The sequence below is a fragment of the Hemitrygon akajei genome, chromosome 4 (genome assembly GCF_048418815.1).
Source record: "Hemitrygon akajei chromosome 4, sHemAka1.3, whole genome shotgun sequence".
NCBI classification, from domain to species: Eukaryota; Metazoa; Chordata; class Chondrichthyes; order Myliobatiformes; family Dasyatidae; genus Hemitrygon; species Hemitrygon akajei.
Genome location: NC_133127.1, coordinates 56,445,738 through 56,473,128, shown reverse-complemented (window position 1 = coordinate 56,473,128; position 27,391 = coordinate 56,445,738). Strand labels below are relative to the sequence as shown.

General features: G+C 40.1%; 1 protein-coding gene across 1 annotated transcript in view; it reads right to left on the bottom strand.

Annotated features, from left to right (window-relative positions):
* Positions 1-9,531: 9,531 nt before the first annotated feature.
* Positions 9,532-27,391, bottom strand: part of wfs1b (Wolfram syndrome 1b (wolframin)) — a 30,504-nt gene continuing 12,644 nt past the window's right edge. The window contains exons 3-7 of the mRNA XM_073042660.1: positions 23,931-24,075; positions 18,674-18,844; positions 16,383-16,463; positions 14,550-14,692; positions 9,532-13,983 (exon numbers count right to left, since the gene is read on the bottom strand). Of these exons, the coding sequence (XP_072898761.1) occupies positions 12,178-13,983; positions 14,550-14,692; positions 16,383-16,463; positions 18,674-18,844; positions 23,931-24,075 (2,346 nt within the window). The 3' untranslated portion in view covers positions 9,532-12,177. The remainder of the gene's footprint in view (positions 13,984-14,549; positions 14,693-16,382; positions 16,464-18,673; positions 18,845-23,930; positions 24,076-27,391) is intronic.

The following is a 27,391-nucleotide window of genomic DNA, read 5'->3' as shown; positions in this document are numbered from 1 at the left end:
GTCCAGTAATATCAACTTGATGTTCTAAGGATGAATAGAGAAAGTGAAGACAGGGATTCTCACAATGTTTAAATGTGCAAATGAATACTTGAATTCCCAGTGCATTAAAGACTACACAGCAAATGGGTGAGGTAAATGGGTGTAGTATAGATAACTGCTTGATGGTCACCATCTGAAGGTGGTGGGCTGAAGGGCCTGTTTCTGTGCTGGATAATTCTATGACTGTAAGCAAGTATACAGAATCACAGTTTAGAGAATGATTTCCAGAAATCTGACACTGAACTGCTGAAGGCAAAGTCACTCCTATGGCTGAAGAGACAGGGAAGAATAAAAGCAGAAAGATGTAAGGATGAGAATGCATACTTTTCATGACAGTTGTTGATTAACTGGGCACCAGTACACATCACTAAGCAGAGAACTGATGAATAGACAGGAATTAGTCGTTGCCTGTCATTGACAAGCAAGAATTTTGAATGAGCGGGTTTTGGTTGAGGCTGGAGCATAGAAGGTCAGGCTTGAAAGTGTTGGCATGGTCACATTTTGAGACGAATAGAACACTGGTAAACTCTTGAGCAGATGTATTAAGATAAGTTAGGATGGGGATGATAACTGTTATTAAATTCTTTGTCCATTCCCAATTTCCCTGAAATATGGCGGAGAGCCAAGGCAATCCTTAGGAAGGTTCTGCTTTATTGGTGTTGGTCAGAAAGTTCTTGAGCATAGATCAAGTGAAGACAGAGAGGGTAACAAATGTTCAAGTCATGATCTGTTTTGATGGAGGAAAATGGCAGTAGGGGAATAAAGAAGCTGGTTGGTTGCTTATAACATTGTAATTTCCAATATTTTATCAGTTTAGCAATGTTCTGAGTTTACTTTGAATCAGCCATAAGTACACAATCCTTATGCTATCTATTAAGTACTTGGATGATAAAATCAGACAAGTTTTTATTCTGTGTAACTAATATCAGAATATTACTGTACTTTTATTTTGGCAAGTCCTCACTGTAGTTAGTGATAATTGCACATCTGATGCACCATCAATAACTCACGCCGAGACTTAGGAAGTGAGATATCGGCTTTTATTGACTGAAGAACAACACTACATCCTGGGAAAATGAGGGAGAGCAGCAGGCCACAGTCGCCTTTATACAGGGGTCTGTGGGAGGAGCCACAGGGGCAGTCAGCAGGGTCTTGGGAGGAGCCACAGGAGCAGTCAGACAGGTATATCTAGTTCACCACAACATCATACAATTTGACCTTCTGGCACTGTGATGTTCTGCAGTTAATTTAAATCAGAAATCACAAGTTTTTGAATTGTTCTAATTTGCTATCAATGAGAACTTGTGTCAGGAACTGTTGCAGAATGATCCTTAACTTGGCTAAATTCCTTGCAAGACCTTAAAACAGGATATAATCAATCATGCAGGTGACAATTGATTGTCTCACTGGCTCCCTGGTGTACTTGGAATAATCAATTTGCTTTATATGAGAGAAAGCAATCTACATGGTAAACAAAAAAAAACTATTTCTTTGGAGGGCAAACATTCATCCATACATGATATTTGGAAGGAATTGTTAAATAACTTTTACCTATTAAATACTTCAGTCCTTCCTGTACATTAATATTCCAATAGATTAAGACCCTCATCATACATTCTAAGACAAAGGAGCAGAATTAGACCATTCAGATCATCAAGTCTGCTCTGCCATTCCTTCGTGGCTGGTTTCTTATTCCTCTCAACCCCATTCTCTCACTTTCTCCCTGTAACCTTTGATGCCTTGACTAATCAAGAAACTTTAAACCTCCACTTTAAGTATACCCAATGACTTGGCCTCCACAGCCATCTGTGGCAATGAATTCCGTAAATCCACCACTCTGGCTAAAGATATCCCTCCTCATTTGCAGTCTAAATAGACATCCCTCTATTCTTAAACTGTGCCCTTTGGTGCTAGGCTCAGCCACTATAGGAAACATCCTCTCCACATCTGGTGTTTCAAGTTCCGTGGTGACGTGACTGAGAAGCACCGTGGGGAGATTTTACAGTTAAAGCTCTATAAGTAGTGTACGCACACGCATGCACGCATGCACCTAATGATGGAGGAGCTCAGCAGGTCAGGCAGCATCTATGGAGGGATCTTTTCATGAATTTCAAGGAATTCTGTTTCTTGTAACTTGCCCTGTTCGCATTAATCTTGATTGATAGTCACAGAGCACTACAACACAGAAATGGGTTCTTTGGCCCATCCAGACTATTATACTGCCTAATCCCTTCGACATGCACCTGGACCATAGCCTCCATATCCCTCCCATCCAAGTAGTTATGTGAACTTCTCTTGAGTGTTGCAGTCGAACCCACATTCACCACTTCTGCTGGCAGCTTATTCCACACTCACACTACCCAATGAATGAAGATCCCCAAGATATTTCTTTTTTCATCCTTGACCTATAACCTTTAGTCTCACCCACCCTTAGTTGATCAATCAACCATAATTGATTTATCCTATCTGTACCTGTCATAATTTTCTATACCTCTATCAAATCTTCCCTCATCCTCCTATGCTCCAGGAAATGAAGTCCTTACCTATCTCTATAAAAGTCCCAGCAACATCCTTGTGAATTTTCTCTCTTATTGATATCTTTCCTGTAGGCAGGTGACCAGAACTCCACATACGGTGAATTGTCCTTCCCTACCCCAGATTTGTCCTTCAAAATGTCTGCACTTGTTTGCATTAAATCCATCTGCCATGTTTCCAACTGGTCCAGATTCCACTGCTGGCTTTGCTGTCCACTACACCCCCAATCTTGTCATCTACAAATTTGCTGATCCAGTTTACCATATTATCATCCAGATCATTGATATAAATGACAAACAACAGACCCAGCAGCAATCCCTGCGGCAATTCATTAGTCACAGTCCTCCATTCAGACAGGCAACTGTCTCTAGTGAAGCTAATGTTGAATCCAATTTACTACCTCATTCTGAATGCCAAGTGACTGAACCTTCTTGACCAGCTTTCCATGTGGGACATTGTTTATGTGGACTTTGTCAAAGCCCTTGCTAATGTCCACTGCCTTTTCTTCATCAGCTTTCCTGATAACCACTTCAAAAAACTTCACAGAATTAGTTAGACATAATCAACCACTCTATTTATCCAATCTATTTCCCAGCTGTGAACTCTGCCCTTCTCCCTTTCCCACTGACAATTGTTTCATCAATTGTGTGTATGGTATTCCCTCTCACTTGCTTATTCTCCATCCATTTACCGATTTAGAATTGTCTAAAGGGAAGTTATATTTTTGAAAAATTGTCCCTTTCTACTTTTGTCAGTGCCTTTCTGCAAATTATCATTTGCTATATCCATGCTGTTTTTAAACACATGATTGAGCTATGGAAGAGGTCTCTTTAAGTAGATAATGCTTAATGTAGAAGATGTGAGCCATCTCAGTTGTTTTTAGAAACAATGTGGTTTAGGGGAAGGAAGTCCTGCCTGCAGCATGTTCCCTGTCCCAGAACTGCCAACTTAACTGTCTGTATACCCACTTTGATCTTGCACATGCAAACATTTTTCTTTAAGCTATTTCCAGCTTTTAAGGAAAATATGTTTTGCAATGCACATAGATAAACTGTTAGCTTCTGTTCTAAGAAATCCTCATAATGCATTCAAAATTTAGAGCTATTTTCACTCATCACAGGTTTGGCAGGGAAGTTGGCATTGTAATTAATTTGTTTTAACAGTAAAACAACCTACTTCAAAATCACCAGTGACCTGCGGCATGCCTCTGTATTGAGACAGAAGATTGCAGACCTGAATGTTTCATAATCTTATTTTGTGTAATAGATCGGCGGTGGGTGGGTTTTAGGAAGAAGGAAACTGGGGCTAGTGAAGAAATGAGGAAGAGATGGTGGTATAATTGCAGTTCCAATCTTTTAATTCACTAAATGGGGGAAATGTTTTGAAGTTACTGTTGTAAAAGCTCTATTCACACTCCTGTATGCTTTGTGTATTAAACCAGAAGATGCAGCCTGTGGTAAGGCCAATTAGAAGATGTACAGAAGATTGTTGGTAGGCTCCTCCATGCAGAATCTCAATTATATTCATTCAAACTAAGTATTATGGTGCCATCTTGTGGCATGTACTGCAAGGTGTTGCAGAAGAAATCATGGCTAGCATGGAATCAGTCCCCTTGGCCCAATTTGTCCATCACCATTTGCCTGCATTTGGCCCAAATTCCTTGATTCCTCCTGTCTTAATGTATTTAAAATTTTATTATGGTACACGCTTCAATCACTTCCTCTGGTAGCTCATTCTGTACATGCATCACCCCTTGTGTGAAGTTCAAAGTTCAAAATACTGTAGATTTATTCTCAATATTGTATATTTATATATTTTGATAAGTTGATTTTGAACTCTGAACTTCACACAAAGAGGAAGTGGTTGAAGTGGGTAATAATAAAATATGTATGTTATACTACCTAGAGATTCATTTTCTTGTAGGCATTTACAGGAAAAGTACGATAGAATTTTGTGAAAAGCTATACGTAAACAGACTGGAAACACCTGTTCAAAAGTCAATTGTGAAAATAAAAGTTACACTGAGAACATCAGTTACAAAGAACCCTTGACAGTCAGGCTGCTGATTATAGATTCAGTTTAGAGTAATGGTGAATAAAGTTAACTATGCTGGTGCAGGAGCCTGGTAGTTGTAGGGTAATATTCCTTCATAAACTTGGGTCTACCTGATAACTCCTACCTAATGGTAGTAGTGAAGAGAGGTCATGGATGGGGTCTTTGTTAATGAATGATGCCTTGTGACAATGCTCCATGTAAATACTCGGTGATGAGGAGGACTTTGCCTGTGACGGACAGAGCTGCATCCATCACTTTCTGTAGACTTTTCTGTTCCTCGGCATTGGTGCTTTCATTACCAGGCTGTGATGCAACCAGTTAGGATACTCTCCACTGTTCATCTATGGAAATTTGTCAATGTTTTTGGTGATGTACCAAATCTACACAAACCTCTAAGAAATTAGAGATGCTATCATGCTTCCTTTGCGAAGACACTTACTTCCTAGTCTCAGGACAAATCCTCAGGTATATTACACCAAGGACTTTAAAGCTATTGACCATCTCCAGCTCTGTTTCCCTAATGAGGACTAGCTCATGGGCTTCAAGTCAAACTTCAAAGTAAATTTATTATCAAAACATATATACATCACCATACACTATGAAGTGATTCATTTTCTTGTGGGTATTCACAGCAAAGAAGCAATAGAATAAAAAAACTGGACACAATGACAGAAAAACACCCAATGTGCAAAAGACAAACTGGGCAAGTGCAAAAGAAAAAATAATAATAATAAATAAGCAATAAATATTGATATGAGTTGAAGAGTCCTTAAATGCAAGTCCATGGTGTGTGGAGTAAGTGTTAGGGTGAAATGGAGTAACCCCCTCTGGTTCAGGAGCAATATGGTTGAGGGGTAATAACTGTTCTTAAACCTGGTGGAGTGAATCTGAATTAGGTGTCTCCCTCCTAATGGCAGCAGTGGGAAGAGAGAATAGCTTAGATGGTTGGGGGGGGGGCGTCACTTACAATGGATGCTGCTTTCTTGTGACCATGCTCCTTGTTTAAAGGGCCTCAGTGGTGGGGAGGGCTTTATCTGTGATGGACAGGCCGTATCCACTTTTCGTCCGTTTTTCTGTCAAAGAGCTTCAGTGTTCCCATACCAGGCCATGATGCAACCAGTCAACACACACTCCACCACGTATCTATAGAAGTTTGTCAAAGTTTTAGATGACGTGCTGAATCTGCACAAACTTCTAAGAAAGCAGAGGTGTTGCTGTGCTTTCTTTGTAATGGCACTTACCTGCTAGACCCAGGATAGATTCTTTGAAATGATAACGCTAAGGAATTTTAAAGTTACTGACACTATCCACTTCCGATCCCCTGATAAAGACTGGCTCATGGACCTCTGATTTCCTCCTCCTCAAGTCTATAATCATCCTTTTGGTTCTGCTGATATTGTGTGAGAGGTTGCTGTGACACCAATCAGCCATATTTTCAGTCTCTCTCCTATATGCTGATGCATTCCCCATCTTTGATTCGGCCAACAACAGTGGTGTCATTAGCAAACTTTCACTGAGATTGGAGCTGCACTTAACCTGTCATAAGTATACAGTGAGTAGAGCAGGGGTCTAAGCAGACACCTGTGCTGCTGGAGATTGTGGAGGAGGTGTTGCTGCCAATCTGAACTGACTGGGGTCTGCAAGTGAGGAAATCAAGGATCCAGTTACACAAGGAGGTATTGAAGCCCAGGTCTTGGAGCTTATAAAGGGGTGATAGTGTTGAATGCAGAGGTGCAGCCTGTTGTAAGCATCTTCACTATCCAGATGTTCCAGTGTTGAATGAAGAGCCAATGAAATGGCACCTGATGTTGACTTGTTGTAAACTGGAATGGATCCAAGTCAATTCTCAGGCAGGAGTTGAAATGGTTCGTCACCAACCTCCCAAAGCACGTAATTACAGTGGATGTACAGTAAGTGTTGTTGTACCATGTTACCATGGGCACCAGTATAATTGAAGCAGGTGAGTACCTCAGACTGTCAATGCAAGAGGTTAAAGATGACAGTAACCACATCAGCCAGTTGAATAGAACAGGTCTTCAGTACTCGGCCAGGTACCGAGTGGGCCAGATGCTTTCTGTGGGTGTGCCCTCCGGAAGGATACTCTCATGTTGCCCTCAGATACTGAAATCACAGGGTCATTGGTGGCTGTGAGAGTTTGTGAAGGTGTCTCCATGTTTTGTCGGTCAAAGCCAGTGTAAAAAGGCATTGAGCTCATCTGGGAGTGAAACATCATCACAGATGTTGCTGTTTCACTTTGTCGGAGTTGACAACATTCAAGCTCTATGATTGAAGTTTGGCCCACAGTTGCCATCTTGCATATGACATGGCTTACCAGAAGTTATACCTGTATATCTTGTATTTTACTTGGTTGCCAGACATGAACACCACTGATCTGGCCCTCAGCAGATTGTGGATGTCTTGTTTCATCCAGGGCTTCTAGTTAGGGAAGTCTCATCCATGACTATCTTTATGAAGACCATGACAACCGTGGCATATTCGCCCAAATCCTTTGAGTTCTTGAACACAGCCCAGTCCATCGAATCAAAGCAATCCGTAGCCAGCTTCTTCATTCTGTAGTCAATAATCAGTTCATGGGTTTTCTGATGTAAAGAGAGAGGGTATTGTGGTATCACTCAACCAGACTCAATCTCCCTCTATATGCTGATTCATCACCACCTTTGAAGCAGCCAACAACTTGGTATCATCAACAAACAGAGCATTGGAGCTGTACTTAACCACACAATTATATGTATAAAGTGAATAAAGTGGGGGTTAAGCACACAAAAGTGCCTCAGGGTCCTTCTTAAATATTTCACATCTCAACAAAAACCCATGCCACCTGGTTTTTAGTTCGCTATTTTTACCTAAATATATTTGTATTAAATTGTTCTCTTTAATGCTGTTCTGAATACTAAACCACAACAGCCAAAATAAATAGCTTTGGATTTCAAATTTCTCCTAAAAAAAAATTAAGCAAATTATAAACCAAGGGAATTAAATAAGTTTTATTTCAAAATCAAAATTACAAAAGCATCTAAATTCAATCAAAGGAAATGTGATTATTTATTACTTTCAATTTTATTGCAAAATACTAAGCTGCTTCAAAGACTAAAAATATTTATTATCAAAATACGTATGCACTATACAACCCTGAAGTTAGTCTTCCTCACATTCATTTTCATTGCATTTTTAAATTATTTGGTCCCATACTTTTTCATATTTTAGTAATGAAAGCATTATTAATTGTAGAGTGTGCTACTTAGCCCTTACTACCTCTCTCATTTATCAAGATCAGAATTCCATGCCATTTTTCTGCAACATCCAGATTCTGTATTGCCTTGATATTGAGGAATCACCATTTGTTTGGAATGAACAGTGTCTGAACCTCTGCTGCCATCCAGGACAGAGTTTTCCAAGGATTCACTACCCTTTCCTGTCAAAAAGTGTCTCGTCTTTAGCTCAAAATAACCTTGCCTTTGTTCTGAAATACCAACTCTTGGTTCTAGATTCTTCAAGCCAGGTAAAACATCCTCCCTGTATCCCAAATACCAAGTTTCAATATGATATGTCTGAATAGACTTGGAATGCACTCCAAACCTTCTTTACCCTTCAGAACTATCATCCTTGGAACCAATCTTGACCACACTCCTTCAAAATGACGTGGTTTTTTTTCCCCAAAAGGGAAGATGATGACAATTCTACAAACTTTGCACAAAGTTCATTTTGTTGTCAGCGTATGCATGTATAATACATCTCTGATATTTGTCTTCTCCAGTTAGCCATGATATACACGTGAAAAAGAAACAAACAGAACTCAGACCCCAGTATCCCCCACCCACTCCCCACAGAACAGTGACAACAGTCCCCGACCCCCTCTCCGGAGAAACAAGACAGCAACGATACCCAACTCCCTCTCTGGCAGGGAAAAAAGAACAGCAACAATAACAATTCCCAACCACCTCTCCCACAGAAAAAAAACACAATAATAATCTTCCACCCCCCCCCCCCATTTGCAGAAAAAGACAGCGACAATAGCAACTTATCCCCAGCCCCTCCCCCACAGAAAAGCAAACAGCAACAAAACCTGTCACATGCAAACAGCAGTGATGGCAGTATAAAAACCTCCCCACTCCCCCCACAGATCACCCACCCACCAATCAGCTTCAAGAAAGAAAACACTGAAAAAATGGAGATCAATATAAAGGATAAATCTCAGAATATCAAACAGTTCTTCCATGACCCGTAACTCACGCTGCATCCTAACAGTGGCCTCCATTGGGTGCGATCTTTGACCAACTGGCCTCAATTGGGAGCGATCACGTGCATTGCAACCCCAAAGTGATAAGAACTGCTTGTCCATTCAGCTCTAATCAAAGGTACACGGGCAATAATTCTAAAATCCTATAAAAACCAAAATGAAATTCTTTCTTCACTATGACTAATCACACAGATGGAAAAAATATTATTATCCATGGGGGAGTCTACTTGTCCTATGGGTCTGGCAAACACCATTTCCTCCAGCTATAGGCAAATGTATCTCTGTATGCCCGAAGACAAATTCTGCGGTTCTGCATGGATGAAAGTAATTACCAATTCTTTTGCCTCTTGACAATCCAAATTCTGTCATTGTTTTGAGATGGATAATTCCATGAAGAAATTTGATGCAAGTTCTAAATTCATTATAAAAAACACTAACCCATTATTTGTACAGTCCAGTTGCTTGTGTCTATTCCCACATTGAAGCTGAAATATTTAGGGAAAAAATATTGTAATGTATCACTTTCCATCCCACTTTATCCCCAAAGATGGACTCTTTACTAGAGTATACAATTCTATCTTAATTCCTTGTACCAATGATTTTTTTTTATGTTTGCAAATGTAACAAGAATAAAAGACTGGAACTAAACAGGTCAATAAGTACCTTTATTTAAGAACACCAGAAGTTTAAGGTTCTTTGGTAATACATCAATACAAGCATTTAATACAATGCCCATACAAGTTTTTGTGCAGATGTTACTCAAGCTGATATGAACTGTCACAATATTTTAAATAAATGGTAAAGCTTAAGAAAATAACCATCAATAGTGAACTTAAGTTCATGTAAGACTTTTGCTATAAAAAAAATATTTCAGTTCAATGACAACTCCATAGGCACCAGGTTTTATTTCTCAGGATTCTAGTGTTGATCCTTATGCAACAGAAAGTACCACTTCAACAATATTACCCCAAATGTATTATCTGCTTATCTATTCTGTTTAAACTCATGAATACTTAATAACAGGGTTACAGAGCCACAGTGAAAGGTCAGCATCAGGCATTTCAAAGTAAAAACTGATTACTCAATGGACTGTGATTTATAGTAAAAGCAGCATGAAACAAATTCAATTCCTGTGAAGCATTTGACTAATTAGGTCAAGAAACATTTTAAATTATTACAAAGGGTCATGAGTTACAAGCCTATGTTGGGAAACAGTGCATGCATTTAGCTTTTAATTAAGTTTTAACTCAAAACATTAATAGTGTCCGACAAACAGATGTCAAAATCATTCACAAAAGAGTAGTCTTCTGTCGATTTGGAATTTGTATTACAGAAATAGTTTAAAAGTAACATTTATGAAAAAAGGATTTTATTACTTTAAGTTCAGCTACATAATTTTGTGAATTAATTTCAGCATTTCACGTCTCCCTGCAAAGATATGGTAGATCTAATCATACTGAACGCAATGTCCAAGTGTTCGTACGAAATATTGTCCCATTTCCATTATGCTAACCTTATTACTTATGACTACTTCTAGAACCAGAAATGTATGACCAAGTATATTGTTGTAGTAGTTAACAACTTCTCATGCTAGTTTATCTTTTACTCTTCCCCCTCGTCTTACATAGAAAAGGGTTTTCATAAAACCAGTGAAAACTGCTGGCTAAGTAACGTTCAAAGTAATGTTCCAACTGTAATGAAAGGTTAAAACTCTACTTTAAATTCTGGTTTTCTATTTAGAAACTATAAAATCAAATGGCTTAACATTTGTTTTTTTTCCAACCATGTTTAGCTTTTAAACATTTATAATATTTCACAAAAGATTGATCTTTGGAAATCAATACCTCATACTGTTTGGCATGATTATGCAATTAATAATGCTGGCAAGAGGCAGCATCTTTCTGTGCACATACATCATACTATTTAGTTGGAGGCAAATAAGCTTCATGAACAAGAAGTCTGATTAAAGGTGATTAAAATACTCACGTAAGATCCAATTAATAATTGCATAAACCAAGATGGTAGTAAACTAATTTTATTGAGATCAACAGTTTTTGAACTGTCTGTTATTAATACCCAAATCTTGGTCAATTTCTCAGTAATTTGAGACTTAAGGTGCTAAGTCCAAGAATGGACCAATTTCTTGTTAATCATAACTTATTCCTTCATTGGTCATCACCACAATCCTATGCTCAGAGAATATTACAATGAAATTTATTGGTTAAAGGTTTAACAACAGGTATGCTACAATTATTTTGCCCATGTTACATTACAGTGTACCTGTCTGGCAGAGTTTGGAGGGATGAGAAATATTTCCCAGCTCATTAAATGTATTTTTTTAAAAAACAGAAGTGGATCCTCATATCCTCATTGTGATGGAATTCAATTTCTGGCATTCAAGTTCTGTGTTCTCAAATTAATTTTGTAAAATAACTTCAGTGATCTCTGAGCATCTCCAATGGTGCAACATCATAGGTTGACTATATTATCTTAGGTCTTTAACAAGAAATAAAATATACCATCTTTTAAAAATGCAAATTTAAGTACCCTTTATAGAATCCAGTGATCTTTCAGTAGTATACAAGTACAGTTCCAGATGAAAATAATACACGTGATGCAAAGTATGATTATTCAATAAAAACCTTGTGTGGATAGAGTAATTTTTCTTTAAATGTGACTGAAGTCTTCCCCTGCATTTTAAATCCAGGTGACATTACTTAAATTCAAACTTCTTTCATGCAAAGGCAAAAGCAGAGGAAGCTTAAAATGCCATTTCACTGAGACCTCTTACAGTATATTTTCTAGTAAATAGGTATGGCCACACATGTACATTCCAGTAATCTATGGAACTGTAGCAAACATATTAAGTACATGATTTGTTATTTAGCATTCTTTTTTAAATCAACTCTTTTGCATAATGATAGATTAGTACCTTACTAGTTAACAGTTTTAAGTACCTTGTTCAAAATCATTCACAACCATCTAATCTCCCATTTAGTTAAAGTTGCCCAGACTGAAAGAGTAGATTGTAGCAGCACAGTCATTTAAGATCATATGAAGCACAAGTCCCAAGTATTGCAAGCTTCCTTTCCTACATAACCATGATGACTTGGTCCAGATAACATTTAGATTGAACTAGGTAATGTGCATTTTATTGCCTTATGCGTATTCATTCATTCCAATGAGTTGGAGGTTCAGGTTCGTGGCATAAATGTGCTGCAGCATACCCCTCAAAGAGAAGAAAGCAGGAGCTTATCCGGCAAGAATAGATTGAAAGGCAAAATTGAGGTTTATAAAGCACAGATGACTGGCTCGAAGAAAAAATTGAAAGCAAATTTGAAAGCTTGCTTTACTGTGCCTCTCCAATCGTGTTCAATTTTAAACTGCCTTGCTGATGGTGGTATTAACTTCGACATGCAGTTGAGGCATCTGATGGCTTTCAGCTCAAAGACTGGCCATTTACTACCCAATTTGCCCTCCAAAATGGTACTGAATTCCACCACACTTCCTTGCACTAAGTTCAGCAGAACATTCTTGAACTCATTGCTAGCTCTCAGTACAATATCTTTAGTTGCATCATCTTGAGATGCCTCATTTCCATTTGTACTGAATAGCATGCCAACAGTAATTTCAAACTTATAATAACAAAATCTTTTAAGATGGCAGGTGTGCTTTGCGAGGAATTTGAGACGACAAAGGTCATCCTCGACTGCTGACACATTTTGGGAATCACACTCAGGATATGGCTCGCCATACAAGCACCTCATCCAATCACCTATGAAGTATGGAAGCAAATTTATCACAGACTCTGCACTGTTGTCAATGTCTACAACACGAACATACTTGAATCTTCCAGTCCATGTGACTCTGTGTCCCTCAAGATGGCCACAAAGCATCTGAACTCTGGCCATGTTAGTCTCTTTCCAGGCACGAGGGCCACAAACCAAGCTGTACTGTTGCCAAGTCAAGGTGGAGTTATACACCTTCATTCCCTCAGATCTATACACATACACCCAGCAGAACATCATTATGGCAGTGAGCCAAACCAGGATGAGTTTTACAATTGAGCTCCTAGTCAGAGACCTAACTAGTCCCAGTAAGGTGCCCGTTGATTTTGTCCACATGTGGAGGACAACAGGAATAACGCACAAAACAATGGTGACAATGATCTTGATCAAGTCCATAGAAATAAACCATTTTATTACCTGGATCACAAACATTAATGCAAGTCCTAGCAAGAGGATGGGCAGGGCAAAGAGAAACAGGAAGTAGCCAACTGATGCCCTTATCAGACCTATTCCTGTGGATATCTTAAGTAAAACTACTGCAAGTTCACACCACATAAAGCAGACAAGGTAAGGAATCAAGAAGCAGTAGGTACCTTTAAAGTTCCTCAGATGTGCCATTCTGAAGAACAAGTAGAACAAGAAACAGTATAAGACACAGGGCAGACCTATATTCAGTACAAAGTTTTTACCTATCGTGATGGTTGTAATATCTTCCCCAAGGACCTTTAGATAGTACCAACCATCAGGAAGAGATCGAAAGAAACCCAATATTGACCATGAAATTTCTGAAATGAGAGCCCACCGAGTGTATGGCTCTGCACATGAACTCAAGCTCATATAAGATGTTATCAAGAAGAAAATTGCAATGATTGCGAGCTCTGAACAAGGAATCCAATTTTTGTCTGCTACCGGAAACGAAAGAATCACGAAGAACACGGACAGCATGAAGTGTATATGTGGTTCCAAATGACTCCAACTAAAATTTACCTCAGCCTGTTCTACGTCTAGATCTGGCTCAAAGCGCAGCAGCAGGTCAGTCATTGTCCTGAAATTGTCCCATGCTTTACTGTCCTGAAAGACTTTCAAAGTGCAGATCACCATGGAAATAAAGGAAAGGTAAAAGACGACTAGAGGGATAATGAAAGCAAAAAAATCTATTGTCAAGTTGCTAATTATGAAAAAAAAGATAAGGGCATTTACATGATGGAATGGAATAATTGTCTGCAACCAATGCATTCCCGCTTTGGAGGCTATTTCAATTAGATGTTCCTTTATTTCCATTAAGGCATGAAGTGGGTATTTCAGAATCTGTAAAAGATGATAGAAAATCTTCATTATATTAAAATATTAAACCTGTATACAATTGGAAACAAAAACTACTCATCAAGCTATAACCCCAACTACTGACGAAAGCTGATTATATTAATTGCAACAAGGCAATGTCACCATTGACAAATTATAAGATAATACTACAGTTCAATAGGTCAGTAAAATGATCAGAAACCCATTGATGTGAATTTAAAGGATTAATTGCAATGTTTACTTGAAGTCACTTAAAGAAAAATACATAATCTGTAGGAATTCAATTCAATCTGTTTAGTTGGTGCTGCTATTATTTGAAAAAAAAAGGAAGATTTTAGAATGAACCATTCACCTGTATTCAAATGAACCATGGAACCATTTATAATTGACTGCTCACCCGCCCTTTTTCCTTTTATAAAACTGCAATTTTGATAATTCACCAAATAATAAATGTGATTGCAAAATCAGGATATTGCAAAACTGAGTGTCAAAGTCTGAACTCTACTTCCTTTCTGAGACTGCAGTTTGCCAAAATCAACTATAGAATACACTAGGCACATTCTTAATTTTACCTTCTGTTGCATGGGCATGTCTTCAGGCGGATTCCCTTCAATGCTGTCATCTTCTCCTTGGGCTAACAAGCCAGACGGTAAAATACCCTTGGCATAATTCTTAGTCATGTCAACAAAATCATCTACCTTCAGGTCCTTGTTGCCTGAAATAGCAGGATCAATTTTTGTTAATACATCCGGATGCACCAGAAAGGCAACTAAAACACTGCACCACTGCAACAAAAGTGGCAGACTCTGCGGCATTTACTTTCATGCTTGGAGAAAGGGCTTTAACAATGACCAACAGAACCAGCCCGTGTTTCCGGCACTTGACCACTTACAGTCAAGTTCAAATTGAATATCACTCTTAGCTCAAGCATGATGTGTAATCTAATAAGATCTTAATTATCTCAGCGTCTTATGTCCCAGCATGTCATTTTATGCCAAATTATGAACAAGTTGTCTAATTATAACTTTGCCACATGAAAATTAGAGGCAGTGAAGCTTTCTTACAAGGCCAGAAAGCTTCTCTCCCATCAACATTAACAGAATTAATACTCAGATGCATTTTAATTGAATGGATGAACTGGATGAGTCTATTGTATAGATGAGTATACAAATGGGTATTGTATGGATGAGTCTTTGCTTGGAGGACTGTACTGGGTGGGTGGGTGGGAGCAGAATTGTCATGATATTAATTTTTTTGTATCTATGGATAACTTACAATCCAGGCAAAAAAAAAGCCTTTCAGGCCTAAGGATATATCTTCTAATTAGCAGTATCCTGGCATATTGAACTGTCTAATCTTCAAAATAGGTACAATTAAATCTAATCAGGCACTTCTGCTGTATAAAATGTCTTACAATGGCATCATAGAACATAAACTACAAAGCTGACAGAGGTGACACTCAGTGATGTGTATATTGTGGTAGTGGGGAATGCTGAAGTGGGTTATTGAGTGGAGATGTTGATCAGCCTGTTGGCTTGGGGAAGTAATGGTTTTTGAGTTTACTGGTCTTGGTGCATATCCTGTGTACCTCCTTCCTGATGGGAGTGGGACAAACAGTCCATAAGTAAGGAGGGTGGGATCCTTCATAATATTGTTGGCCTTTTTCAACACCTTTCTGTATAAATGTCCTTCACGCGGGTAGGCTGTTACCCAGTGATGCGTTGGGCAGTTCTAACTGTCCACTGTCTGCCATAGCGCAGTTTCCACACCACACAATGATGCAATGTGCTGGGATGCATCTGTAGACGTGCTCTCCCCGGGATTGAAACTGCTTGCCGTTTCTACTGCTGTACTGCTGATGTAAAAGGTGGGGCGGGGGGTGCAGGCTTTCCTGAAGTGAATAGCCATCTCCTTTGTCTTGTTGACACTGAGGCAGAGATTATTGGCCTGGCCCCAGACCACTATCCCATTGTTGCTTGAAAGTTGTTTGAGAACTACTTATACTCAGCGGTGACTTGGCACACGGACATGGACTTCAACTGTTTCCAAATTTTAAGAGTTAAGAGTTTTCCTTGAAACTTCAGGTTTTCTTTAGTTCTAATGGATTTTCATGTAATCATCCAAACAGTAGTTACTCTTGGATGCAGCGAACAACCTCAAAAAATCTGTAATATACAATGGAACCTGATTGCAAGCTGCCTTTTTGATGATGCTATTTGGCAGCTCATGGAAAATTATGGTGAAATCCGGTTTTAACATCCATGATGCAGCATTTATGAGGGAATTATTCTTCAAACATGTGGAAAGTTGTGTTAATAATGAAATTGCTTAAAAAAATTCCATTAGAATATTAAACTGGTTTTTAAGATACTAAAACTGAAATGGCTAGCAACTTTTGCTCTTACTTTGAACACTGACCAGTCGTTCAAGCACTCGTCTCTCTTTTTGCAGCACTGTTGGGACAGGGCCTGGTTCAGCCATGGTCTCTGCATTATAATAAAGCCAAAGTTAATTTATCATAAACCATGCAACACACACAAAATGCTGGGGGAACTCAGTAGGCCAGGCAGCATTTATGGAAAAGAGTACAGTCGACGTTTAAGGCCGACACCCTTCAGCAGTACTGGAGAAGAGTAGGTGAGGAGTCAGAGTTAAAAGGTGGGGAGGGGGGGAGGTGGGAGAAACACAAGGTGACAGGTTAAACTGAGAGGGGAAGAGTGAAGTAAAGAGCTGGGAAGTTGATTGGTGAAGGAGATAGAGGGCTGGAGAAGGGGGAATCTGATAGAAGAAAACAGAAGACCATGGATGAAAGAGAAGTGGAAGGAGCACCAGGAGGTGATGGGCAGGAAAGGATTTAAGGTGAGAGAGGGAAAAAGGAATGGGGAATGGTGAGGGTGGAACATTACCATAAGTTCAAGAAATCGATGTTCATGCCATCAGGTTGGAGGCTACCCAGATGGAATACAAGAGGAATACAAGATGGAGTTCAACCCGGAAAAGTGTGAGGTGGTACACTTTGGAAGGACAAACTCCAAGGTAGAGTACAAAGTAAATGGCAGGATACTTGGCAGTGTGGAGGAGCAGAGGGATCTGGGGGTACATGTCCACAGATCCCTGAAAGTCGCCTCACAGGTAGATAGGGTAGTTAAGAAAGCTTATGGGGTGTTAGCTTTCATAAGTCGAGGGATAGAGTTTAAGAGTCACAAGGTAATGATGCAGCTCTGTAAAACTCTGTTTAGGCCACACTTGGAGTACTGTGTCCAGTTCTGGTCGCCTCACTATGGGAAGGATGTGGAAGCATTGGAAAGGGTACAGAGGAGATTTACCAGGATGCTGACTGGTTTAGAGAGTATGCATTATGATCAGAGATTAAGGGAGCTAGGGCTTTACTCTTTGGAGAGGAGGAGGATGAGAGGAGACATGATAGAGGTATACAAGATATTAGGAGGAATAGACAGAGTGGACAGCCAGCGCCTTTTCCCCAGGGCACCACTGCTCAATACAAGAGGACATGGCTTTAAGGTAAGGGGAGGGAAGTTGAAGGGGGATATTAGAGGAAGGTTTTTTTACTCAGACAGTGGTTGGTGCGTGGAAAGCACTGCCTGAGTCAGTGGTGGAGGCAGATACACTAGTGAAATTTAAGAGACTACTAGACAGGTATATGGAGGAATTTAAGGTGGGGGGGGTTATATGGGAGGCAGGGTTTAAGGGTCAGTACAACATTGTGGGCTGAAGGGCCTATTCTGTGCTGTACTACTCTATGTTCCTCCAACCTGAGTGTGGCCTCATCGCAACACTAGACGAAGGCCATGGATAGACTTATTGGAATGGGAATGGAAAGTGAAATTAAACTGGGAGATCCCGCTTTTTCTGTTGGATGGATGGAGCATAGGTGCTCAGCGAAGCGGTCTCCCAATCTACGTTGGTCTCACCGATATACACGAGGCCACACCAGGAGCACAGGACACAGTATATGATCTCAACAAACTCACAGATGAAGGGGAGCCTCACCTGGAGGATTGTTTGGGGCCCTGTACGGTAGTGAGGGAGGAGGTATAGGGGCAGCTGGAGCACTTGTTTGTCTTGCAAGGATAATTGCCAGGAAGGAGATCAGTGGGGAGGGACAAGTGGACCAGGGAGTCCCTGTGGAAAGCAGAAAGGTGGGGAGCAGAGGGAAAGATATGCTTGGTGGTGGGATTCCATTGGAGATGGCGGAAGTTGCGGGGAATTATGTGCTGGATGAAGAGGCCAGTAGGGTGGGTAGGTGAGGTCAAGAGGAATCCTATCCCTGGTAAGGTGGCGGGAAGATGGGGTGAGAGCAGACTTGTGTGAAATGGCAGAGATATGGTTGAGGGTGGCATTGATAGCGGAGGAAGGGAAGCCCCTTTCTTTAGAGGAGGCCATCTTCTTTGTTCTGGAATGAAACGTCTCATCCTGAGAGCAGGTGTTTCGGAGACGGAGAAATTGAGAGAACGGGATAGCATTTTTTTTCCACAAGTGACAGGGTCCAGGTAGCTGTGAGAGTCTGTGAGTAGAAAGAGAAGCCCCTTTCTTTGAAGGAGGAGGACATCTCCTTTGTTCTGGAATGGAAAAACTTCAACTATGTGAGCATAAAACATGTTCCTTTTAAATCTGAAAGCCTGTCATCTCTCCAAGAACAAAAAAGGCCCAGCCGTTTTGTTTTCTTTTATCCTACCTTCAGCATTGATCTGGCTGACATTTTCCAGGAGTTCAGAAACAGCAACCTGTTTCTTTCGCTTTGGATTAAGCTTCCAGTACATAACTAAAGTAGCCTTCCGCACAATCCGCTCAAAATCGCTTTCACTTGTAAGCTGTTTCACTTCTTGCTCATTTTCTGAAGTGATTCCTTTGTAGTGGAGTGTGGGGGGGGGGGGGTCAGGAAGTGTGAGAAGACAATTATTTAATCAATGGGAACCAAACATCTTGTACAACATTTTCTAACAAGATTCTTCTCAAGATGAAGATTTTTAGTCTTTGACAACCCATCTACAAGTCAATTTCAGAACGGCATCAGCTCATTAAGTCACTTTTACCAATTATTCCCATCCTCACCTTCAGAGTTGCAACTAATTTTTGTATTAGGGTAAGCAAGTGAATACATGTTGCTGTATTGCAAGATAGAGCGAGAACTCTGTAGCAGGAAGATGCAGACAACATACATGATTGTTTTTATAGTCTGAGCAGCAAACTAGGCCAAAACGTGCGTCAATTATGGTATTAAGTACATCAGGAAACCAAGTTCATAGAATATTAATGGATAAGACTTCAAAGTCAAAAATTTTGTATCAGTATAAATGGAAAACAAGTTTTAAACTGTCTTTAAATATTGATCAAAAGAGTTTAAAAGCTAGTCATGAAAGTAGCAACTACCTGATCCCAGCCAAGTCAGCCCAGGTAGATTACACAGAGTAGTGTTAGCCATGGTATCTTCCTTTACCATTCCTCACCTCATCCCCTTTGACTCTCAACACAAGAGCCCCTCAGAACTGTGTACTAAGTCCCCTCCTTTACTCCCTGTATACCCATGACTGTGTCGCCACTCACAGCTCTCATCTGCTAATTAGACAATAGACAGTAGGTGCAGGAGTAGGCCATTCGGCCCTTCTAGCCAGCACCGCCATTCACTGTGATCATGGCTGATCATACATAATCAGTACCCCGTTCCTGCCCTCTCCCCATATCCCTTGACCCCACTATCTATAAGAGCTCTATCTAACTCTCTCTTGAAAGCATCCAGAGACTTGGCCTCCACTGCCTTCTGGGGCAGAGCATTCCACATATCCACCACTCTCTGGGTGAAAAAACTTTTCCGCATCTCTGTTCTAAATGACCTACCCCTTATTCTTAAATTTGCCGATGACACTACATTGATTGGCCTAATCTAAAACAATAATGAGGTGGCCTACAGGGAAGAAGTCATCTCTCTGACACAGTGGTGTCAGGTAAACAACCTCTCCCTCAGTGTTGCAAAAACAAAGGAAACTGGTTGTGGATTACAGGAGGAATGGAGTTGGGCTAGTCCCTATTGACATAAATGGATCTGGGGTTGAGAGGGTAAACAGCTTTAAATTCCTTAGCATCCACATCATCAAGGACATCACATACACTCCAGCTGTGTGGTGAAAAAGGCACAACAATGCCTCTTTCGCCTCAGATGGTTGAAGAAGTTTGGTGTGGCCCCCAAATCCTAAGAACTTTCTACAGGGGCACAATTGAGAGCATCCTGACTGACAGCATCACTGCCTGGTATGGGAATTGTACCTCCCTTAATTGCAGCATTCTGCAGAGAGTGGTGCGGACAGCCCAGTATATCTGTAGATGTGAACTTCCCATGATTCAGGACATTTACAAAGACGGGTGTGTAAAAAGGGCCCGTAGGATCATTGTGGACCTGAGTCACCCCAACCACAATCTATTCCAGCTGCTACCATCCGGGAAACAGCATCGCAGCATAAAAGCCAGGACCACCAAGCTCTGGGGCAGCTTCTGCCGCCAGGCCATCAGGCTGATTAACTCACGCTGATTTGAGCATATTTCTATGTTATATTAACTGTTCTATTTATTATAAATTACTATGATTGCACATTTAGACAGAGACGTAACAAAGATTTTTTACTCCTATTGTATGTGAAGGATGCAAGAAATAAAGTAAATTCAATTCAATTTCCTGTCCTTTTGCCAATCATATCAATTCCCATCTTCAATGTTATACTCCCACCAAATTTATGCTTGGATGGGAAAACAGGTTTAATTTCAATAGATTTTAAGCTTTTGTTTCAGATACTGTATTGTTATAAAGTTCTCGCTTTAGCCTTCTTCTTAAAAGGTAGTAGTTCAGCTGCTTTGGTCTTTAATGTCAGTATAGTCTCATTATGTAGAATAATATTTTACACCTAGAGTTCACAAACAAGTTACTCAGCGAGGCTGTGTCTATTAATTTTTCTCCCATTACATGTTGGTCTCCCTTAAGCATTTCTTTTATTCTCTTCAATCATTACTTGTGCTAACATGCCCCACACCCATAATCACTCTGCGTTTATTTATTCTTTTATTCGATTTATTGCCTTACATTCATGGCTCCCAATTTTACTGAAAAAAACCTGAACTTTTAATAGTCTTTCAGATTCTCTCAGTTTTAAAGATCTATCAGGTGAAAATGAGAATCAGCCTGTTTAAGCTTTTGTGATATACAGATCTTTGATAATTTCTGATTAACTAAATTTAAAGACATTTCCAATGACTGAAACAAAACTTGTTTGTGAAAAGTTGAGTGACAGATAGAAGATGGTACAGAATATAAAACTGAAGAATGAGTAAAAGATTAATGAGAAAGGAAAAGTTAGAAAATGTGACAGGTAGAAAGTGACAAAGTGACCAGTGGTCCCTGTTGAAAAGAGAATCTGGGGAATTAATGAACAATAAGGTCACAGTGGATTATGCACTGGAAGATAATAAGTAACATCCCAAAAATAATTGGGGGTGGTGGGGGAGGAGGAGGATTAGAAGTAACAAGGGAAATAGTACTGTCTAAATTAAAAGTGTGAGCAAGCAAGTTCCCAGATCTTATAGACTTCAAACTAAGATCTCAAAAGAAGTGACCAATGAGACAACTGATGCCTTCATTTTAATTTTTTCCAAAATTTATTGAAGTTTCCATTAAATTGGAAAATAAGGGAACACAATTCAAAAAGGGAGACAAAGTAGGTAACTACACTCCATCCTTGTTATCTATCAATTTGCCACACGTACATCTGCATTCTAGTGGGGTTTTCCCATCCTGACTTTTCCCAAACAGGTTAAGCAACCAATTACTGCCATATAAATAGGGATTGGTTTCCAGGCAATTTGCATCAAGTGGCTTCCTACTATGTGCTGTTTTAACAATAATGTAAACTGCTAGTTACAAAACTAACCACTACTTTTAAATATCAATGGAATTGTTTTGTTAGCTAATATTATTTCCTTCGGGTATTTAAATGCTTTAGTGTTTATTGTGCTCTTAGAATACTGTGGGTAGGCTGTACTGAGTGCAGAGGAAGAGATTTTTTGATATCCCCATTTTTATTGTCCACAAGAAGTTTGCACCCTTCCTGATTATAAATAAAAGTCTTAATGTACAGACCGGTTAACTCCGTGTTTTCATTGCGAGAATGTTAGAAATTAAAGACATTTTAGCAGTGTACCTAAAATAAAATCTAAGGCAAGTCATGTATTGCCAAGTTATCGGAATTCTTTCAAGTTACATGCTGAGGATTAAGGAAAACCGAAAGGTGTACCAAGATTTCCAGAAGGCTACTTGAAAGGTTATTGTGGGAAATGAAACCCAGAGTGTTGATAATATTAAATTGGAATGGATGAAATATTGTCTAACGAGCAAAATAGGCATGAATGGACCTGACTTGGCAAGGTGTCATGAGTGATGTGCCAAGGGATTTATGTGCCCTAGTGCACGATTTGTTCAAGACTATTCTGGAGCTTCAGCACATAGTTAGGAAACTTATTGCTTATTGCTCTGAGAAGGAATGCTTTCGTTATATATAAACACTGCGGCATCGTGCACAGTACTGGTCTTAAAGAATATTTTGCTTGCCATAAGTAAAAGGTACAATGGACTAATAGCTGGATTATCAAAGTTCAAATTAAAAAATTCAAAGACTTTATTTGCAGATGTTTTTCGGTAGATGTATTTAGTTTTGTTCAAAACTGCATAAATATTTAAATTGTAGCCTGTGTAGGCAGTATTTTATTATGAGTAGGCTACTTACTGTGATTATGCAATGAATGACCTTTCCTTGTTTAATATTATTTGTTTTAGAGTGGTATTGGCAGAATACTTCTGAATCAACTACAGTTCTGCCTTTAGCACCATACTCCCCAACAAGTTGACTGTTAAACTACATAATCTGGGACTGAATACATCAAATTGTAACTGGATTCTGGACCTTCCTACCAATCGCACCCAGACTAGGCAAGTACACATCAAACTCACTGACCCTGAACAGCACGGGGATGTGTACTGACAGTCACTCCTTTATACACTTTCTCACCCATGACTGTGCCTTCGCCTCTGCCACCAACCCCATCTTCAAATTTGCAGACGACACTGCAGTGATTGGATTAATTACAACTAACAATGAAACAGCACACACAGAGAGGAGGTGCAGAAACTGTCCGAACAGTGCAAGAACCACAACCTCTCACTCAACACCAAAGAAATTATTATAGATTTCAGAAATCGAAGTAGTATAATAAAGCTCCACTACTCAAAAGGCGAAGCAGTGGAAAGGGTCTTCAGCTTTAATTTCTTGGGTGTGAACAGCACAGAGGAGCTCTTGTTGACCAACACCACCCAAGTACGGAAGGCTAAGCAGTGCCTATACCATTTTAGGAGTTTAAAAAGAGCAAATCCGCCCCAAAAGTTGCTAATAAATCTTTATCGATGTGTAATGGAGAGCATATTGACCTCGTGCATGACAGTATGGTAGACCAGCTGAAACAAAATCAACCACTTCAGTGAGTGAGCAGGGCTGCACTGGGACACAACTACCAGATATGAAACCATCCGCAACTCATGATGTTTACATTGCGGTGGCATAATCGTGGGGGACTCATCCCACCCTAGTAATCACCTGTTCAATCTCCTACAGGAGATACGGAAACTTGTCTGCACAGGACGCTTTTTCCCTATGGCTGTCATGCAACATCTTAGAGTTGCCCCATCTTAGAGTTGTTTGTTTTAAATTCAGTTGCAACTTAGAAGTCAGTCTAAATAACTCAGACGCTACTTTAGATTTAGTCATTGTGTTTTTAGTAATTGAATTGTCAGTGTGCTGCTTTGTACTAAATGGAATAGCGCTGCAATCTTGTCCTGAGCTCAATTTTCAATTTCAGTCACAAATAGTAACTTGCTCTTCTCAGTTAAGGAAACTCACCTTTCCTTTCTGCAAGACAAGTTTTCAGGATTTTCACTGCTTCCTTCCTGCCCTGTTTAGCAGCTTGGAGCAACCACTCTACGGCTGTACAGTTATTCAATTCTTCATCCTCTTCATCAGCCAGCTTCAGATAATATTTACCAACCTAGTTGCAACAGGAAAATCAGTCTGCAATGTTTTCCAAAAACTTGACATCATGATTAAGAAATGCACACATTTTGTAGACAAGATGGAGCAGCTTTCAAAACAGAGGCAGCATTTAAATTAAAATTGCAAGATATGTAGCATTCCAATATGTTGCTCAATATTAACCTGGAGTGGGAAACTTTATGACTTGCCTCAAAATGCAAACTGGCAGGTCAGAAGGGAAAGTTTCACTAATAAGAAAGCCAGTATGTATGCAACTCTGTCACACTGAAAGGTTGACAATAGCTTTTGTTCAAAGCTGACATCTTTGCAGAATACAACTGTACAGGTTGATGGGGGCAAGTGGGTCGGAATAAGGCGTTGAGAAACAGCATGTGCAGAAAGCAGGGAGGAGGAGTAAGTGTGAATTTTCAGCAGTTCCTGAAGTAGGAAAAAGGGAACATTTAGTAGTCCACAAACAGAGACATAAGAACTATGAGTAAGCAAAAGGCACCAATAATCACCTTATTTTCAATTAGAACAATCATAGTGCGGCACAATGCAATAAATGTATTGTCACAGAACCTAAATTTAAAGGAGGATATCCAATCTAAACAAGAGAAAATCTGCAGATGCTGGAAATCCAAGCAACACACACAAAATGCTGGAAGAACTCAGCAGGCCAGGCAGCATCTATGGAAAAAAAAAGTCTTCCATAGATGCTGCCTGGCCTGGCGAGTTGTTCCAACATTTTGTGTGTTGTTTTGTGTTTAAGAGGAAGATAGATATCAGCTGACAGGACATAGCCATGGAAACCACACTCAAGAAAGCTATCAGAGCCAAGTGTTACCGAAGTGCTACTGTTCTTACTTATCTCTGTACTACACGATAAACTCTGACTTGATTTAAGAACAAATTGGTAAATAGAGAAACCGTTTGGGTTGAAGGAGTTGACTTTTAAAGAAAAACCAAGCAAGCTGAGCCTCTACTTATTGACATTTAGAAGAATGAGAGGTGATCATTTTGAAACAAAAAACTGAGGGGCCTGACAGCGTGGATACTTGGAGTGAGGGTATGTAAGACAAGGGGCACAGTTTCAGAATAAAGGAGTTGCCCATGTAGACTGAGGCAAAGAGTGATTTCTTCTCTCAGAGGGCTCCTATATCTTTGGAATCTCTACCTGAGCAATGGAGGCAGTATGAAGAATCACATTCAAGTACAGAGCTAGACATTTAAGCTACAACAAGAGTGGAAAAGACCGGATAAGCCCTGTTTGAGAAATCAAATGGGTTTCTGTTACTTCCGTTTCTTATGTTCCTACATCAAACTGGTCAAGAATCCTAAGAGATGGGTTGTCTTCTACATTAAGGCCTTTTTGCCCGATGAGGAAAATTCTCCCCATTTTAAAGTTACGAGGAAGTCGCAATGAACATTGTGTTGGCCCTAGTTTACTGTAACTAATAACGAATTGAAGCAGTCTATTGCAGAGATATTTTTTGATTACCGTAGTTACAATACCAGTTTCACTTCCCACTAGTACCAGCAGCTGTCACTATCGAGAGATATGGCAACCACATACAAATTATCAGCTGCACTGATTAACAGTTAAGCAGAAGGCCTGAAGACTTCAAACATTCTTGTTGACTCTAGTCAGCTTCTTCAATTGTAAAAGACCATTTAAAATGTGCAATCAATGTGAAGACCCAAGTCCATGTGTCAGAGACTGCTTCAATTAAGGTGAATTCATACTGAATGTGCACATTCAGATAAACTGTACCAGTCTTGTCTGCCCCAAAGCAAAACACATCACCAACTTTCCTCAATTTCCCTGAAAAAGCTGGGAATAATGTGTAAAATAAGAATTCCATTACATATAATTTAACTAAGAGTGTGTGTGCGTTTATCTTGTGCCACGGTAGCACAACACTATGACAGCTTGGGCGGTTCCAGAATTCAGAGTTCAACTGCGGTGCCCTCTGAAGGAATTTGTGCCTCCGCCCCATGAATTACATGGGTTTTCTCCGGGTGCTTCGTTTTCCTACCACAGTCCAAAACATACGGATTAGTAAGTTAATCGATCATTGTAAAGAGCTACACCGCCCCGTTCACCAGTGGAAACGAGCCTCACCAGGGCAGCCTACAGATCTGACTTTCAGCTGATTACTGAAACCAGCTGGGACATTGGCAGGCACAGCCGGCTGTAACGGGCTCTCACTAACTAATGCCACACATCACTGGTAGGTCATGAATCCATTCTGGCTTTATTCAATCTAGGCTGCATAAATGGCCTTGCCGAACAAGAATCTATCCAATCACTGTTTTGATAAACACAAGAGATTCTGCAGATGCTGGATATCTTGTGTTAAACACACACAAACTGCTGGATGAAATAAGAAGTCAAGCATCATCTATGGAGTGAAATATGAGTGTTTCTCCTCCAAGCCGAGTGTGGCAGTGAAGGCGGAGATGGACAGACACGTCAGAGCGGGAATGGGAAGCCAAACTGAAACGGGTAGCCACTGGGGGATGCTGCCTTTTGCAACGTACAGAGTGAAGATGCTTGATGAAGCTATTCCCTATCTACCTCACAAACGTAAAGGAGGCTGCACCAGGAGCACCAGGTACACAGATGTTTCTGACAGACTCACAGGAGAAGAGCGCCTCACCTGGAAGGACTGCTTAGGGCTCTGAATGGTGGTGAGGGAAGAGGTATAGATGCAGGTGTAGCACTTATCCTGTTTGCAGGGATAAATGCCAGAAGGAATATCAAAGGAGATGGACTAGCGCATAAGGGAGTCACGCACAGAGTGATCTCAATGGAAAGCAAAGGGGGTGGGGGAAATGTGCTTAGTAGCTAGAATGGAAAGCCTTACACTGAGAACAGATGCAGTAGGGACAAAGGAACTAAGGGATTAGATTTTTTACAAGTGAGAGTAGGAAGAGGTAAAGTGATGTCTCTCATATTAGATTCCTTCTTCTTGAGCTCTTTACCCCTTCCATGTGTCACCTCCCAGCTTCTTATTTCATCCCCCTTTGCCCACCCACACACCCAACTCCCCTGTCACCAGGTCTCCCTATCACTGGCCAGCTTGTAGTCATTCCCCTCCCCCACAATCTCATTCTTGCTTCTGCCCCCTTCCTTTCCACTCTTAAGGGTCTCAGCCTGAAAAGTTGACTATTTATTCCCCTCCATGGATGCTGCCCGACCTGCTGAGTTCCTCCAGCATTTTTTGCATGTTGTTGTTTTGATAACTTTGACTGACCCATATACAGCTTTCTCAGGCACAAGAGGGGTGAACAGATACTAGCTGACATCGCCTGTGTAAAAAAAAAAT